The sequence below is a fragment of the Pleurodeles waltl genome, chromosome 5 (assembly GCF_031143425.1).
Source record: "Pleurodeles waltl isolate 20211129_DDA chromosome 5, aPleWal1.hap1.20221129, whole genome shotgun sequence".
Taxonomy (NCBI): Eukaryota; Metazoa; Chordata; class Amphibia; order Caudata; family Salamandridae; genus Pleurodeles; species Pleurodeles waltl.
In genome coordinates this window covers 171,027,088-171,043,150 of record NC_090444.1, presented here as the reverse complement: position 1 = coordinate 171,043,150, position 16,063 = coordinate 171,027,088, and the positions used below count along the sequence as shown (strand labels likewise).

Genomic DNA, 16,063 nt, shown 5'->3' with positions numbered 1-16,063 from the left:
GAGCACAAGGAGGAAATAAAGAAATAATATAATGAAACAAGGTGAACAAAAAACATATTTAGAATAGGATATCATAAATTTGATTGATACAAATAATTGCAGCATTTTACGAGCAGAATTCTACATGCTAAAAGAAATAAAACTTTTCAAGAATGAATACAAACTTAAACAAGCATTTGCAATGCAGTCAGTCTCACATTTATGAAAGTTGGAGCTCTTGGTGTTAAAAATGGAATTATTATTTTTTTTTAACTTTTGTTTTTGGTATGCAGTGGAGTGATGATATTTGCATAGCGCTATTGCCATTCTTATAATCTTGTGGCTCTGGAGAACCAGAAAATGGGAAATAGATTATGAGGGAGTGGAGACAAGAGTAATGAGCAACAAAAATGGCAGTGCGAACCAATTGAAAGCACCATGGCTGCCATGAGCTCGAGCATGAAGGAGAGACACAAACGAAAAAAAGTAGTTCACCCACACTAAGGTGTATGGCTGATCTTGCGATAATCCATGTAAAAGGGTCAGTCTGCAAGGCGGCAACAACAACTGCCTCAAGGTGGGACAAACGTAAAGCATTTACAAATTACATCAAGGGATTTTTTAAAGGTAAGCCCGCGAACAAATTAAAGTGATGGGCGTGAGGTGGACGTGATTAAAAGCCCACAGATAGATAACAGGTCGAAAAGCGATTGCGCGCTCGACCTAAAAACAATGACGTTGTGACCCAAAAGTTTGTTGAGTTTAGAGACCTTTCTGGCTGTGTAGTATCACAGAGTGGCAAAAGAAAAGAACCACAAATAAAACGGTTCCCTTTGTGTGGTGTTCACCGTTTAGCTCTTCTAAATGTGCTGTGCTACGCGGTTCAGGTGTCTGAATACTAGCAAAACCAACTCTAACTTTCTTCCTCCTGAAGTTTGTAAATCATGTTCCATTAAATTGGGTACTGATAACATCTGTCATTTACACCGTTAGAAATGGGTAAAAATGCATTTGAAGCACTATATAAAAATCAATTGTTATGAATGAAAATTAGCTTTTTAACTATGCAGTGCAAACATTAACAAACGTATTTAATAAAGGAATTGTCTGTGCCTTGAAATTCAGGGATGGAAGGCAAAGTGGCTCATTGCTTTTATTGTGAATAGTCCTTTTAAAGACATGCTTAAAAATATATTTCATCAAAGTACATAATGTGTTTTTTTTTTTTTTTATTTTATTCGCAGAATGTTGGGAAGGCTCTGCAGGCTGGATGCCGTTTTTTGCTGATTGGATTCCAGGGGATAGCAAATGCCTACACCGTCCCGTGGGGCGTGCCTACGGTAGTGGTGTCATCAACCCGCTGAAGGACACTGATGCCATAGGGTGGTCATCAACATTTCAAGAAGATATGTGTTAGGTGGTCCTACAGATTTAAAAAAAACAACCCAATCATGGCAAATCTTCACCACCGTTCTGTAATGCGAAAGCAGGTCTTCCTGCAAGGAACCATTGATTAAGAATGATAGTTTACGTACTCTGATGTGACGAACCATTGGTTATGGATAGTAATTTACACACCCTGATGTGAGGAACCATTGGTTGTGGATGGTATTTTACGTAATCGGATGCAAGGAACCATTGGTTAGAGATGATATTTTACGTGCTGTGATGCAAGGAGCCATTTGTTGTGTATGGTATTTTTTACGTAATTGGAGGCAAGGACCTATTGGTTAGGGATGGTACTTTACCCAGAACATTTCCACAGCCATTATAAGTCAGGACCAGATACATGTATAACTGTCTACAATTGGAGAAGGCCATAGGACTATCTGAGGTTACTACTGAGTATGGGGAATAATTACTAGCTTGCCGATATCCTGACAGAAAATATTGATCCACTAATGTAGCTCACTTATCAATACAACTACAAGGGAGGGTGCAACAAATTCATACCAGGTGGCAGTGACATACGTGTACTAGTTGTTAAATGACGTACAACCCAAGCTCCTGGCATGAGGAACCATCGTTGGATTCAACTGGATGTTTTTTTTTTTTGTTTTTTTTTTGCTTAGACATTTAGGTATGACCTCGGGATTTTGACGGGTTGTATCCTGCTAGAGTATTACGGTGTGGGAAAGCAACCGCCTCTGGACACACTACTGACCTTGCAAGATCCTAAATCAAGTGCCTAGTGGGGAATATTTCGATAACACAGTCAGCCTTTTCAGTTTCAACTCTATCAACTACAGTATTTTTGAGGGGTCCTTTGTAAAGAAAATGTACTGTTAAGAAATGGGACTGTAAAGCAGCAAGGGAAGGTTAAACGTAAGTTGGAGAGGGTGAGACGTAAGTGTGAAGCACCTGCAAGGGTGGGTGTTGTAGGGGGTGGTTATTGAAGGGTCAGGATTCTACAGAAAGACTAAGGTTTGGATAAAGGTGAATACTGGAAAAGGTAGAAGTGAACATGTTTAAAAAAAAAAAAAAAAGCAGTCTCAGGAATGCACAAACGAAATCTTCTTTGGCCTGTGCCCGTGACCCAGCCCTCTGTGATACGGGCTCCAGGAATGTGCAAGGGGCGCTGGGAGCCTTTCTCGAACGCTCCACCCCTCGTGTTTAGGATGGTGGAATTCACAGAAATGAAGCGGCCATCTCAAGCAACCCTTTTCTGAGCCTGGCTCCTTTATGAGCGCTGTTTAAAAGCTCTGAGCCCAGAGGGTCCCTGCCCATCACAACTACGACGGCTGGGACCGGACCACTGTCCCAGCGCATGTACAGGCACCTCCACGACTCCCTGTGTGATCCCCAGCTAGCTACAGTGCTTCTTCTCTCCACGTCGCCATCACAGGAACCTCAAATGGTCTTTACCTACAAACTCTTATTACAAAGTGTAATGCTGACTGAATACTTCCGGTGTTCTTCAGACCAGGGGAAGCGCCAGTTTAGACTGTTAGCTTGCCCTTTCTTACTCTGACTGAATATTGTTTGCTGTTTAAAGGCGTCTTACTGACTGTAGAATGAATTTGAGTTTTCTTTGCAGCTTCTGAAGTCGTTCTTTCGGCATGGCGTTGTACTCCCAGGAGATACTATGGCCCTCATTCTGACCTTGGCGGGCGGCGGAGGCCGCCCGCCAAAGTCCCGCCGTCAGGTTACCGTTCCGCGGTCGAAAGACCGCGGCGGTAATTCTGACTTTCCCGCTGGGCTGGCGGGCGGTCGCCTTCAGACCGCCAGCCAGCCCAGCGGGAAAGAGGCTTCCACGATGAAGCCGCCTCGGAATCGAGCCGGCGGAGTGGAAGCTGTGCGACGGGTGCAGTTGCACCCTTCGCGTATTTCACTGTCTGCGCAGCAGACAGTGAAATACATGTAGGGGCCCTTTTACGGGGGCCCCTGCAATGCCCATGCCAGTGGCATGGGCACTGCAGGGGCCCCCAGGGGCCCCGCGACCCCCCCTACCGCCATCCGGATCTCGGCGGTCCGACCGCCGGGATCTGGATGGCGGTAGGGGGGGTCGGAATCCCCGCGGCGGTGCAGCAAGCTGCGCCGCCGCGGAGGATTCAATGGGGCGGCGGTACACTGGCGGGACCCCGCCAGTGGTGCCGGTCCGACCGCGGCTTTACCGCCGCGGTCGGAATCCCCATTGGAGCACCGCCGGCCTGTCGGCGGTGCTCCCGCGGTCCTCCGCCCTGGCGGTCAAAGACCGCCAGGGTCAGAATGACCACCTATGTCACTTGGGCAGTTAAGTTTATGCTTCTAGTCCGCCTCAGCCGCGGTGAAGTGGCGGGAGGGGAGAGTGAAAGAACCCTGCTGAAGACAAGGGCAGTGGGCTTGGGCATCAGCAGATCTGACCAGCATCACGAGACCAGATCACGAGGTCAGCCCAAGGATGCGTAGAGGTCACGTTGCCAGCCTTGCACCAAGCCCGCGAGATGGGCAGACAGGCAGCAAGAGTTGTCTCGTGTGTTTGCAACAAATGTGTATGTAGTATACCCCAACGTCGAGCTCTGGAGTACTATCTAATTAAGTGGCCTTATATAAAAGAAAACACAAATAGGGCCTCGCTGTGTGGGCCGGAAGCACCCGCCTCCCCACGTCTTGTGTTTTTGCACCGGAGAATCTTCTGCCATGCTGCACCGACTCCCTCCTGCACCCCCAGGGCTGTCAGCGGGGCCTGAGCTCCAAAGAGAGCCCAGTTGCTGGGGATTCAAGTGTTGACTGCTGTGGTGTGGAAATCTAAACATCACAGCATGGAGAGACGCTCTTGCAAGTCACAAACTGGACGTGTTACACACACACACACACACACTGCGTAATACGGTGATATCTGTTAACATTTGCACCTCGATTTGCATGGACTGTCACATATGTACACTTTACCTTTAGTGACTCGTGCAACATGTACTATTGCCACTAGCCAGCCTATACAATTTTTGCATCCGCTGATTGGGGTAAATGGTGGTGCGAAACTGCAATTTCTGATTAGACACTTGGAATCTCGACGATGCTTGATGGGCTGTTACGAACCGATTTATTCCAATCCGCATACTTCCAGAAATGTGAGGCTCACTGTTGCCGTACAACACACTTTGGGGGAACCATTGTTGCGCAAAGGTGGTAAAGGTGGCACCTTGTGAGTTTGCAGGTCTGGGTAGCACGCGGCTTACAGTGCATGATGGGTGGCCAGGTATGGACCAGTAGATGGCGTAATCATGGCAGCTGCTCATTGGATCACCCCTGCTCTGATAACTCTTCTGTCCTGGCCTGTCGATGGGCTCTGGAGATGAGGGCACAGCAAAGAGGTGGAGAGGGCTTGTTAGCCCTGTGTTATACTCTCGCTATCTGAGGGCCCTACACCTCAAATCAAATCAGGGTTTATAAAGCACAACTGCTCACCCATAAGGGTCTCAATGCGCTAAGGGGGGTTTGTCCTCTGAGCTTCAGTCGAAGAGCCAGGTTTTAAGGTCCTTCCTGAATTGGGGTTGCGATGGTGACTGCCTGAGGTGCAGGGGCAGGTGTTCCAGCTCTTTGCCGCAAGGTAGGCAAAGGATCTCCCACCAGCCGAGGTCTTCCGTACACACCTTCATCTATTACCAGGCGAGAGAGGGGACAGTTATGTTAACCTTAGTAATCTTGACTAAGTGTCAAGACATGATATAACACCTCCCTACATCTACTAATGGGGGTTATACTGCATTTGTAGAAATATGTGGAGACTGTCCTAAAAATAATTCTTGCCTGTGGTCATAGATTGAACATCTAGTAGTTTGATGTTTAGACCGTTCGGTTGAACTTCCTTAGCCAGATTCTGCTGGCAAGCACGTTTGGATACAGTAAAAAAAAAAAGTGCATGTGGTTGCACCTTGTTATGGTGAAGACATTTGCCCATTTGCGACACCACCACCAATTATAAACTCCATACTACCATAGCTTTTAAAATTTGCTAACATTCAGAATCCAATATTATATTGTTATTTACTGAGATAATGTATACGAAAATGTAACATACTCCTAATGCTGAGCTTTTAATATTGTTTTATTTCAGCCTAAGAAAGCATATTTTGTGCTAACTACTTTTTGTGACTTTTCAAATTGACATACTTGTTATGGATACACTGATGGAATGTTATCATTGTGTCTCTTACATAAACCATGTAACTTGTTTATGTGCTGATGGCATCAGAGTGTGAAGAGTGAGGCATTCTTTATGTTAACAATCCGTTTGCTTTGGTTATTAAGGTCTTTCAGGCATAACAGCAGTGGCCCCAAACACCACTTGATAGTGTGTAAAGAGGAGTCACAGACACAAATGCATTAACCAAACAACAGCAGATCTGAGTGTTTAAACCAGAGTTCAAAGGAAAAGAGCCTCAGTCAAAGAGCAAGAGAAACTTGCCTTTCACAAAGAACCACAGTCACATGAGTTCCTTACACAAAGGTTTATGGTTGCCTTACTGAAAGCGCCAGACACAAGTCACAGAAAAACACATGGGCGCCTGAGCCAAATAGCCACAGTCACATGGGTTCCTTACCCAAAGAGTCACAGTCGCATGTGTTCTTATCCAAAGAGCCACAGTTGCATGTGTTCCTTACCCAAAGAGCCACAGTCACATGGGTTTCTTACCCAAAGAACCTTACCCAAAGAGCCACAGTTGCATGTGTTCTTATCCAAAGAGCCACAGCTGCATGTGTTCTTATCCAAAGAGCCACAGTTGCATGCGTTCCTTGCCCAAAGAGCCACAGTCACATGGGTTCCTTACCCAAAGAGCCACAGTCACATGTATTCCTTACCCAAAGAGCCACAGTCACAAGGGTTGCTTACCCAAAGAGCCACAGTTGCATGGGTTCCTTACCCAAACAGCGACAGTCACATGAGCTCCATACCCAAAGAGCCACAGTAACCCGAGTTCCTTTCCCAAAGAGTTACAGTAACACAGATTCATTACCCAAAGATCCACAGTTGCATGGGTTCCTTACCCAAACAGCGACAGTCACATGGGTTCTATACCCAAAGAGCCACAGTCACATGGATTCCCTACTTAAGGACCTAGAGTGAAATCGATGCCTTGTTGAACGAGCTGAAGACACAAGTCACAGAAAGTCACAGTCACGTATGTCCCAAGGTCAAAGAGCCACAGTCACATGGATTTCTTATTCAAAGATCCACGCCCAAATTGATGCTTTACTGAAAGAGCCACCAGCACTAGTGTGCGCCACCCAAAAAGTTAATCACACGGATTCCTTACTGAAAGAGCCATAGCCAAATGGATACCTTACTGAAAAAATGGAAGCCAAATTTAGTGACTTACTGAAAGAACGACAGGCATAATTGCACCTTACCCAGAAAGTAGCAGTCACATGATTGCCTCCCCCAAGGAGTACTTTACTCAAAGACCCACAGTCTAATTTGAAGCCTTACTGAAACAGTCACATGTATATCTGACTGGCTCGCCTCCTTCCCTTCTGTCCTACTCTATTTTATATCTTCTCCATTCACCTCCCTCCCTTCCAGTTGTGTTCCCTCTCATCTGTCGCCTTCACTGCTGAAGGGAGTAGTCCCCAAATGTGGTCACTTGGAGTCGCCTTGGGGCAGGAGTAGGGCTTGGACACATGAGAAGCCCAGGCCTTTCGCACACAGTGCTTCCTTCAACTTTGCATTCTATCGAAGCTCATTGGCGCTGACACTTGGAGGGTTTCTCTTGGAAACCAAGGGAACTTGAAGGATTTTCTGAAGCAGGCGAGGTGACGTCAGCGCGCTCGCACAAAGGTCAAGGGGGAAATTATCTAGTGCAGCCTAAAAGAAGGGAAGCGCTCCATCTCTGCAAGCTTGTTCACAGAGCATGGGAGAGGGCGAATATCCACAGGCGTGTTTGCCTCCTCTCCATAAGAGGGTTCGGATCGAGTCCTGAGGCGGCGGGTGCTCCTAAACTGCATCGGTCATCGAATAATTAACATGTGCAGCCCAGCAGTGCTAACGAGTGTTCTCAGTGAAACTCTGCAAGTGCCCTTCTGCTCTGGGAGTAGGACGCACGATCTTCCTGCACTAGCCATCAGTAGCAAGTTGTAAATTCATATATATACACATGAGTATAAAGTAGTGTGCAGTTTTCTGTTATCTAAAAATGCTACACTTTTTAAAACCACCAATCAAAAGTGACCAAAAATTCCTCCCACCAACATGTGGGCTTCTCGGGGCGCAGTCTCACTAGAGATGCAACGTGTCAAAGTAAAATGTTGCTTTTGTTTACTCTCCTGTTTGATTTCTACTTGTCATTAATGTCATCCTTTTATGGCCTGGTCAGCTGACTTTGTTAGCGAGGCACTTTTCTGAAGGGGTCACCTGAAGCACACGTCCGCTTAAACGGATGAAGAGTAAATATGCGCATTTATTGATGGAAAGGTCTATGCGTTAAAGCAATGGACTTGGTTAGGGAAGGTGGTTTGCAGTGCACATATTCACTCCTGCGGCCGGCGGCTCACTCATCTGGCGGGAGCACAATCGCTGACTGTTCTCATCGGACACACCAGTAAAAGGTGCACTCTCGGCGCCTGCAGGCCCACAGATATACAAAGGAGGGGGGCAGGGGAGAAGCGAGGCCTAACTCGATGGCAGTGTCCAGGGACCACCGCCCTGTGGAGAGCACCAGCAAGGCACATGCAAGAACCGACGCCGTAGAGACACTGCCATCCTAGCGGAACCATCCAAGCCGCTAATGAGGCAAGTGAAAGGCGGGCCTTCCGGTCTACACGCATTGCTGCTCGCCCCATCATCACTGCAAAGCGTCAAATCAAATACCTCTATTGCATAATTAATAAAAATCATTGCAGTCAGTAGTGTACATAAAAGCGTTATCAAGTTAAAATAGGAAGCCAGAAACGACCTTCTGGGTTTCTAATTCACATAGAGTTAAAACATTGATACCAAGTAATGGAGACCTGCTTAGATAGAATTGTGTGGTTGATCACTGGGGTAATAACATAAACTGTCCCCTCCATTTCCATGCTGTCCTTAAAGTTCTGCATCCAGGCTGAGCATGAAAGTAGCACTAACAAAGTTGCTTAGTCATGAGCTGATTAGCTCCATCAGCTTCCACAGTTATTAGCGCTTGCTTTAAAAGATGTTCCGCTTCTAAAATGAATTTTGCCATGCATGCCATGTGGTGTAGTGTCAGCCCGTTGAGACAAAATAGGATGGTTTGTCGGGACGATCTAATGCTATTGAAGATAAACCTGGTTTTGAGGTACAGTTTCCTCCAGGGTAACAGTGCAGGGCATATGCATAGAAGGGTTAAGAAGTCTTCCTGATGGTTTGCACATAGCCTGCATTTCCCGTTGTGTGAGGGTTTGAGCCATTTTGGAACTTCGTCCAGAGAGGGGAGTAGAACAAACCTGGCATGCAGCACCTTTGTTTTTAGAGATTTATTTAGTATTTCTCCCAGGTATGGCCGTGCTGCTGGCACCTTGAAAGTGTTGATGGTCATCCATGAGTGGGATCTTAACCTGAACTTGTCTTTGTTTTTACTCCACGATAGCACTTTGATTTCCCTATTTTTTAGCAGTAATGTCTTTTGCCACAGCTCTTCTGCCTGCAAATGCTTGATTGCCAAGACGATTTTGTCAGACCATGAATTTGAGTCATCCAGCGTGTCCAGGCCTGTTTCCTCCCAGATAAGTGCTTTTGGTGTGTTTGGAGGCCCCTGTCTTAGTAGAGGGGCATATTTGAGGATAGCACCGTTCCGTACCAAGGCTTGGTCTTGTAGCTTGAATTCCAATCTGACGTGTGCCGGTGAAGAACTGTATGGCAGGCGGAAAAGAAAGCAGAAAACTTTACTCCGGGCAATATTCAAGAAACCATTAAACTTGCCAGGGTAGGTTTCCAAACCGTACACCAGGGAGGGCAGGAACTTTGCCTTGATCACCGTGAGGAGCAGGCTCCAGGTTGGACTTTGCAGATTCATAGATGGATTTTGAAGAGCTGCAAGTTGTGATGCCACTCGGGCTTTCAAGGTGTTTAGATGCAAGCGGTGAGATCACCGCTCCTGCAACCAGACCCCCAGATATTTGTAGCTAATACGTCTGCCCACTGGCTGGTTTCCACAGAGCCACTGCTTTTTCTTGATTACACACTTGCTGAAGATCACTACATTGGTTTTCTCCAGGTTTCACAGCAGCATGTTGGACTTGCAGTACTGATCTAGGGTATGTATCAGTTTTTGGAGCCCTGTGCCTGAAAGGTTCAGCAGGACGATGTCATCTGCGTATAGTAGTGCTATTAGGAGTTGGTGGCCCAATTTTGTTGGATGGGAACTGGAAGAGTTCAAATGTGCGCACAGATCTGCCAGATATAAATTGAATAACATTGGGGCTAGTACGCAGCCTTGTTTCATGCCTCCTTCTATCGGAATTTTGGTAGATACTCTTCCATTGCTGCAGACATTTACCATAGCCCGCTTGTCAGAATATAAAAGTTTATTCGCTTTTAGATAGGTACCCAAAGCAGGTGTACAAGGCCATTTTCTTTTTTGTATATTTTTGTATATTTTTCCACCAACATTGCTAGTGCTACCAGGTTGTCAGAGGTGCTTGATGAAGGACGGAAGCCTGTTATGTTCAGAGAAATTAGATTCAGTTTGGGTGTCCAGTCTTTCAGATCCATTAACGGGCAACCCGCAAATATCTTTGCATCAGTGTCGAGCAGAGCAATCAAACAACAGCTGTCTGGGTTCCCATAGGGGCCTTTCTCGTAGATTGGATGGAGAATTGCCCCTTTCCAGGAATCAGGGATTTTGTTTTCCTTGGTGCAGGCCGTGAAAATGTTGCTAAGCTGGATAGACCAAAAAAATTCTGGATTGTGCTTTAAGACCCTTACAGGGAGGCCCTTTAGACGGGGGACCTGTTAGTTCTACAGTGTCTAAGGTGTCCTTTTATCTTTTGTACTTTGCAGGATAGGTGATGTGGCTCATTATTTGAGCTAGAGGTGCGTTCTGCCACTTTCTGACAGCCGTATAGTTTGGAGATATTCTCGATCCACTTTACCTCTGGCATGGTGTTGCTTAGGGTCCCTGCAGCCCCGTGCTCCAGTTGATTGACAATGGACCACAGGGGGGCGGCTGTTCTTTTGTTTGCACGCCTCAAGGATTTCGAATCATTCCTGGGCATGGTGTGACTTCTTTGCTTTGGAAGGCCCGAAGTTGACTGGTGTCCATGTGATGTTTCTTTCGGGCTGTTGCTGCTTTGTTGAGCAGTTGCCTTTGTTGCTTTAGGGATTGATTTTTGTTCCGTGGAGGACCAACCCTGTGCCTTTGTATGGGAGCTAGCTGGTTCCTTAGTGATGTTAAAGTTGCTTCCCATTTGTTGATTGTGTCCAGATGGGCCCCTAAATTAGGTAATGAGCCCATTTGCCATGCCTCATATTTCCCCATACACAAGTTTGACCATCTTATGCGGCGTCGGTGGCTTCTAGGATCCTATGGCACTATATTGTTCACCTGTGTCATATAATGGTTCTTGTTCGTGATTTCCTTAATTTGCAGATGATGATCACTTCCGCATCTAACTTCTATGCTAAAGACATGAATGAACTTGAAGAATGCCATAGAAGCGAATGTGTAATCTAGGGTGCTTGCCAATTTCTTTGATTTGGGCTTTGGGTTAATTGGGCAGGCTGGGGGAAACAACTGTTCAAGGCCCTCAGTCCAAATGCCTCTAAGGTTCTCACCAGAGGATGATCACATTTGTCCATGGCCCTGAAGCGTGATACTTGCTGCGGAATGCCCAGGTACTGATCCAAGGCTCCTTCTCTGGTGCTTCTTTTCCCATGGTTGGCCATGTTTAGGTTGAAGTCGCATCTGATGAGCCAGGAGATGTTCTCGTATGAGGCTTTTAGAGATAGCAATTCATTTTCCCTGGTGCTGTTTGTGAGTCATATTGGGGTTGATATAAGTGTTTAATATTATGACCGATGTTGATGCCCGTTCCAATAGCCAGTTTTCAGTGATGACGGTTAACGTGGGCTGGAAGCTGGTCAATTCTCCTTGCCTTTAAAGATTTACATGTGGCTATGTAGGTTGAAAGACCTCCCTTTGGGTGCCCTTTAGCAGCTGGGCTAAAGAATTCTTGAAACCCTGCTAATGGATTTTCAGCCACTCTCCAAGTTTCTTGTAGACAGATGATATCAAAATTTCGCAAGAAGGATTTCAGGTTGAGTCATGAGCGATTTTGGTAACCCCCCGCTATGCTCCAAGATATTACTTTTGTATTGCCCAGTGCACATTTGGGCAGTGTTCTAAAGTTTGAGATTTTTAGATATTGCTGGGATCCCGCTCCCACCTTGGGGTGCAGGGGTGTGTCGGGATCAATGGGAGAATTTGTTCCCACTGGTTCCCTCTTTTGTCAGGTCCACTTCCTGGCCGAGTCTTGTCACTGGATGTTCCTGTGCAATGGACCTTATGAAATTTCTTGGCCCGGTAATGAAGGTGGAGGATGCCCCTTGGGTTGCTGTAAGATTGAACTCTGATTGGCAGCCCAGGGGTTTGCTGTCCATGTTACGCTGCATTTTCCCATGGCTCCTTGAGGGATGAGGAATGTCTGATACTTTGCTTTGTTTTCTTCTTTATACTCTATACCCCAGAGTTCAAATACATCTGACTTTGATAATATCAGCTGCAATTTTTGCTGCGCTGCTAAAACAGACTTCCGTGCACTAGTTTGTCACCCTTACTTGGTGCTAGAAAGGCTACATACTTGAGATCTTCATTGTTTAATTGTTCCAGCCCTGGGATAGCGCTGCAGATTCTCATGGTGTTGCCTCTGTTTAGGATGTCCCAGGGGCCCTGAGATTTATATGTAGGATGAAAAATTAGGGTATGAGTCCCCAATCCTTTGAATACAGCGGATGATACGGTGCTGTATTGTGGCCCTTTGTGAAGTGTAGAGCTGATGTGATTTCGGCATCTGTACTTTTCCTTTGTTGTACCATGGTGGGTGCTTGATAAGTGGGATTTGTAGTGATCAGGCAGGCAGCTGTCTTTGTGATGGACCCTGGTGGTCTTGGCACCCAGGATGAAAATCCCATTGCAGTGTGATTGTTCAATTGTTCCCTTGTTTCCGCAAGGGTGACCCCCATGACGGGTGTCCTGGATGGGGGTCGCGTATCTATTGAGTTGGACACAGTTAACGTCAGGCTCCGTCATACTGGTTAATATGGGTTGTGCCCTGTGAGAGGTAGTGGATCCTGGTTTCCCCCCTGGATCATCCCAGAAGTTGAGATCTGTAGATTGTATCAGGAGGTGCCAGCTGCGGGTGAACGTTTGATCTGGGGCAGTTTGGTTGTAGTTCTTTGGGCCCGTCAGTTGCCGCTGTATTACCAAGGCCCTCCTTGTTCATACTTCCTATTGAGAGAGTTCCTTCCTCTTCCTGCGCCCCTTAAGGATTGTTACCACTCTGTGCCCGCAGTGGCTGAACTTTGGTGTCTGTCAATTGAGCGGGAGGTGAGGACTTTGTCAATTCCACTTTGCTACTTGACTCTCATTTCAAATTCCCTCTCAATGGGTTATCGCTTCAGTTTCAGTTTGATGTGCTTTGTTTTCCTGACCCGTAAATGATTTGATGAGCATTTTCCTTAGACGTTTCTTGTTTTTCCTGGACAGAACTGGACGAAAAGGACCTTCTTTTAGGTTGGGCACTTTCTTTGGGCTTTCCACTATTAATCCTTATGTCTGTTGTAGGCTTACTTCTGCCTGTGTTGCAATATTTGGGACTCCCTTTTGTGGAGTGTTTGTTGTTGCAGGGGTTTGTTGTCCCTGTGGCCGCAGCCTGCCATTTCTCCAATGTTCGGCTTCCTGTTTTAGGCTTACTACTATTGTCGACATGATTGATGGCAATTCAAGTAGTTTATCTATGATTGAGCTATAATGACAATGATGGGCCTGGGTAGTTGACTCCTTGTCGGCCTCCATATTTGCTTGGGCACTACAGAGGGTCACATAAGGTGCTGCACTAAGAGTGCACATTGAATGCACAGGCATGGGTGGGGTCTGGAAAGAGAGGAAGACTGGCCCTGCCAAGAAAATATTTTGAAGTGGATTGTGCGCTGTCGCCCGCTGGAGGTCTTCTTCCCCATTACAAACCTCTGCACAAATTAATCAGTACACAGAACTCCAGAGAACTTGAATGCTCTGTGAGAGAAAGACAAATATTTGAGTGCCAAACACAAAAAAGTCTGCAGTACTTGATTTGCTTTACCGAAATAGGGTTCTTGGTCGACATGTTCAATAGGTGCTAGGACAAAACAAGCCCATATTTTTAAATTGCTTACTGGATATTTGTATCTTTGCAGAAGGCTATCCGGTTAAATGAAGAACTTATTAAAAATCCTATAATATGAGTCTCTTACCAAAAGACGTATTTGAATGCCATGTCAAGAGTGATAGTTTTTTTTTCTGTTTCTTACTTTAATATATGTGGCTTACCAAATCATAACCAAATACTGTTATCCATACCACGAGCAGCAGGTCCTTTTGGGTCTCACAATGAATTAGCAGATGCTGGTGAAATCATTCAGTCAAAATACTCTTGTATCAGAAGTTCAATTGCTAAGGCACTGCAAATTGTTTTGCTTTTTAGTAATATAAGTAAGTTCAGTAAGCGCCTCAACATAAAAAGCTCCAGACAACAATATTCTGAAATAAAGATACAGCAGACAGTATTAAATTGTGTCACTTAATGCCATATCATTGTATGAATGAAAGCACTGTTTGTATCTTTTCTGCACAGGTTTTTGATTGTTTTTCAAATGCACTGCTGTATATTGGCTGAATAAAAATCTATCCTAATGATATCTGGTGGCAAAGATGGCATGTCTGCTTTCATTTCAATACACCCATTCATTTGGAAGGAAATTTTACATTTTTGCACATATTAACATTTTCAGTGTTAAGAAACTTTGTATAGTTCCAGTAAAACATGAGCTTCGCTTGTAGTTATTTGTGTAATTTTCATGGCTTGTCGTGTTCCGGTATATCCTCTTTGTAGTTCCATGCCTCCTTCCATGAGCTGGCAGGTTTTTTGACAAGTCCCTTTCCTAGCTGGGATCGAATTGTTCAGCTAGCTACAAAGGCTGTATACGTGGTCTGTGTTTTTTTTTATAATGCATCCCTTTATCCTCAAGAAGATCCCAAGGGTGCAAAAATCTGAACATGTTATTCCATACCCTTATATTGCTTTTCTTTAGTATATCAGAAGAATATGTTGAGAAGGACTAAGCTGCAATCCAATATTCTTAATTGATAGTCTAGATTCTCCTAAGTGACCAACCAGGCAGAAAGTACTGGCTTCAGTAACAACCACAGCCCTATAACACTTAACACTACCTAATCCCCTTACCAAATCTGATTAAATCATTCAACCTCGCCTGTCACAACTGTGCAGATGGCACCCAAGTCATTTTTAAAATGGATAGCCCTGAAGACCTCCACAATTCAAAACTTGGTGACTACCTTCATGCCTTAAACATATGTATGATGAATAACCATATAAATCTCAATATCTCAAAGACAGAGATTATGACATGTGGACACTGGCAAAACTACCATCCTACTGCCGAATGGCTTAAGGAACTTGAAGACCCTCCGACAAGATCAAGAGACATTAGAAACCTAGGAGTAACCATGGATTCAGACCTATCCTTTATACCTGATGGGAGGATACTTATGCAATACTCAAAAAATAAAGGGCATTTCTAAATTAACAAGTACTTAGGTATATTTCCTGATATTTAGTCCAAAAAGTAATTTCAAAGAGCTGTGAACTTGTAATAGATTCTTCAGTAATAGTTGTACATTTGTAAGTTTCATACATTAGGTTAGCAAAATTGTTTCAATGGTATAGCACAAATTCAGCCAGAGGTGTGAACCTGTAACCGATCCTTCAGTACAAGTTGTACTTTGTAAGTTTTATAACTTGATAACCAATGTTTCAGTTGCATACCACAAATTGAGCCAATATGTGTTTCACTCCATAGCGAGTGAAAACCTTTGGCTTTTCAAGGCTAGAATAATTAGGGTAAGCCACAATAGTACCAAAATAATTAAAATATGGAAAAAAAGAAAACTGAGAAACACTAAGACAAAAAAAAAAGAATGCATTAAAAATCCAAATTTGCATGGTTCAAATTGAAAAATACTAATTACCACACCAGGTGATGCAAGCCACACATGCTGATATGGGTCATATTGGTTGTGAACATGCATGAAGCACACAATAGTGAGGTATCCATCTAATGAGAAAAAACATAAATCTAACACATTCAACTCCTGAGAAAGGATACGGGAGATTTCTGGAAAGAGTCAGACAGGGGACCCTGTTGTCATACAAATAAACAACATCTGTAGCCAAGTCAACATTTAATACTAGTAATAGTTTTCTATAATTAATTAAAGCCAAATACAGCCAGCTTAAAGTTTTGTCATAATTAATTAAAGTCAAATAGAGTCAGTTTAAATACTGTAATTGTCCCACAGAATGAAAAAGTGCCCTGGGAGAAGAATATTAGGGAGTGTTTAGTAGAGAAACTAAGCTTTAATGTCTTGAATGA

The 16,063-nt window shown here is 44.7% G+C and overlaps 1 protein-coding gene across 1 annotated transcript in view; it reads left to right on the top strand.

Moving 5' to 3' along the window:
* C5H1orf115 (chromosome 5 C1orf115 homolog) overlaps positions 1-14,320 on the top strand; it is a 52,921-nt gene extending 38,601 nt beyond the window's left edge. Inside the window, exon 2 of the mRNA XM_069233862.1 lies at positions 1,224-14,320. Within this exon, the coding sequence (XP_069089963.1) occupies positions 1,224-1,343 (120 nt within the window). The 3' untranslated portion in view covers positions 1,344-14,320. The remainder of the gene's footprint in view (positions 1-1,223) is intronic.
* Positions 14,321-16,063: the final 1,743 nt, after the last annotated feature.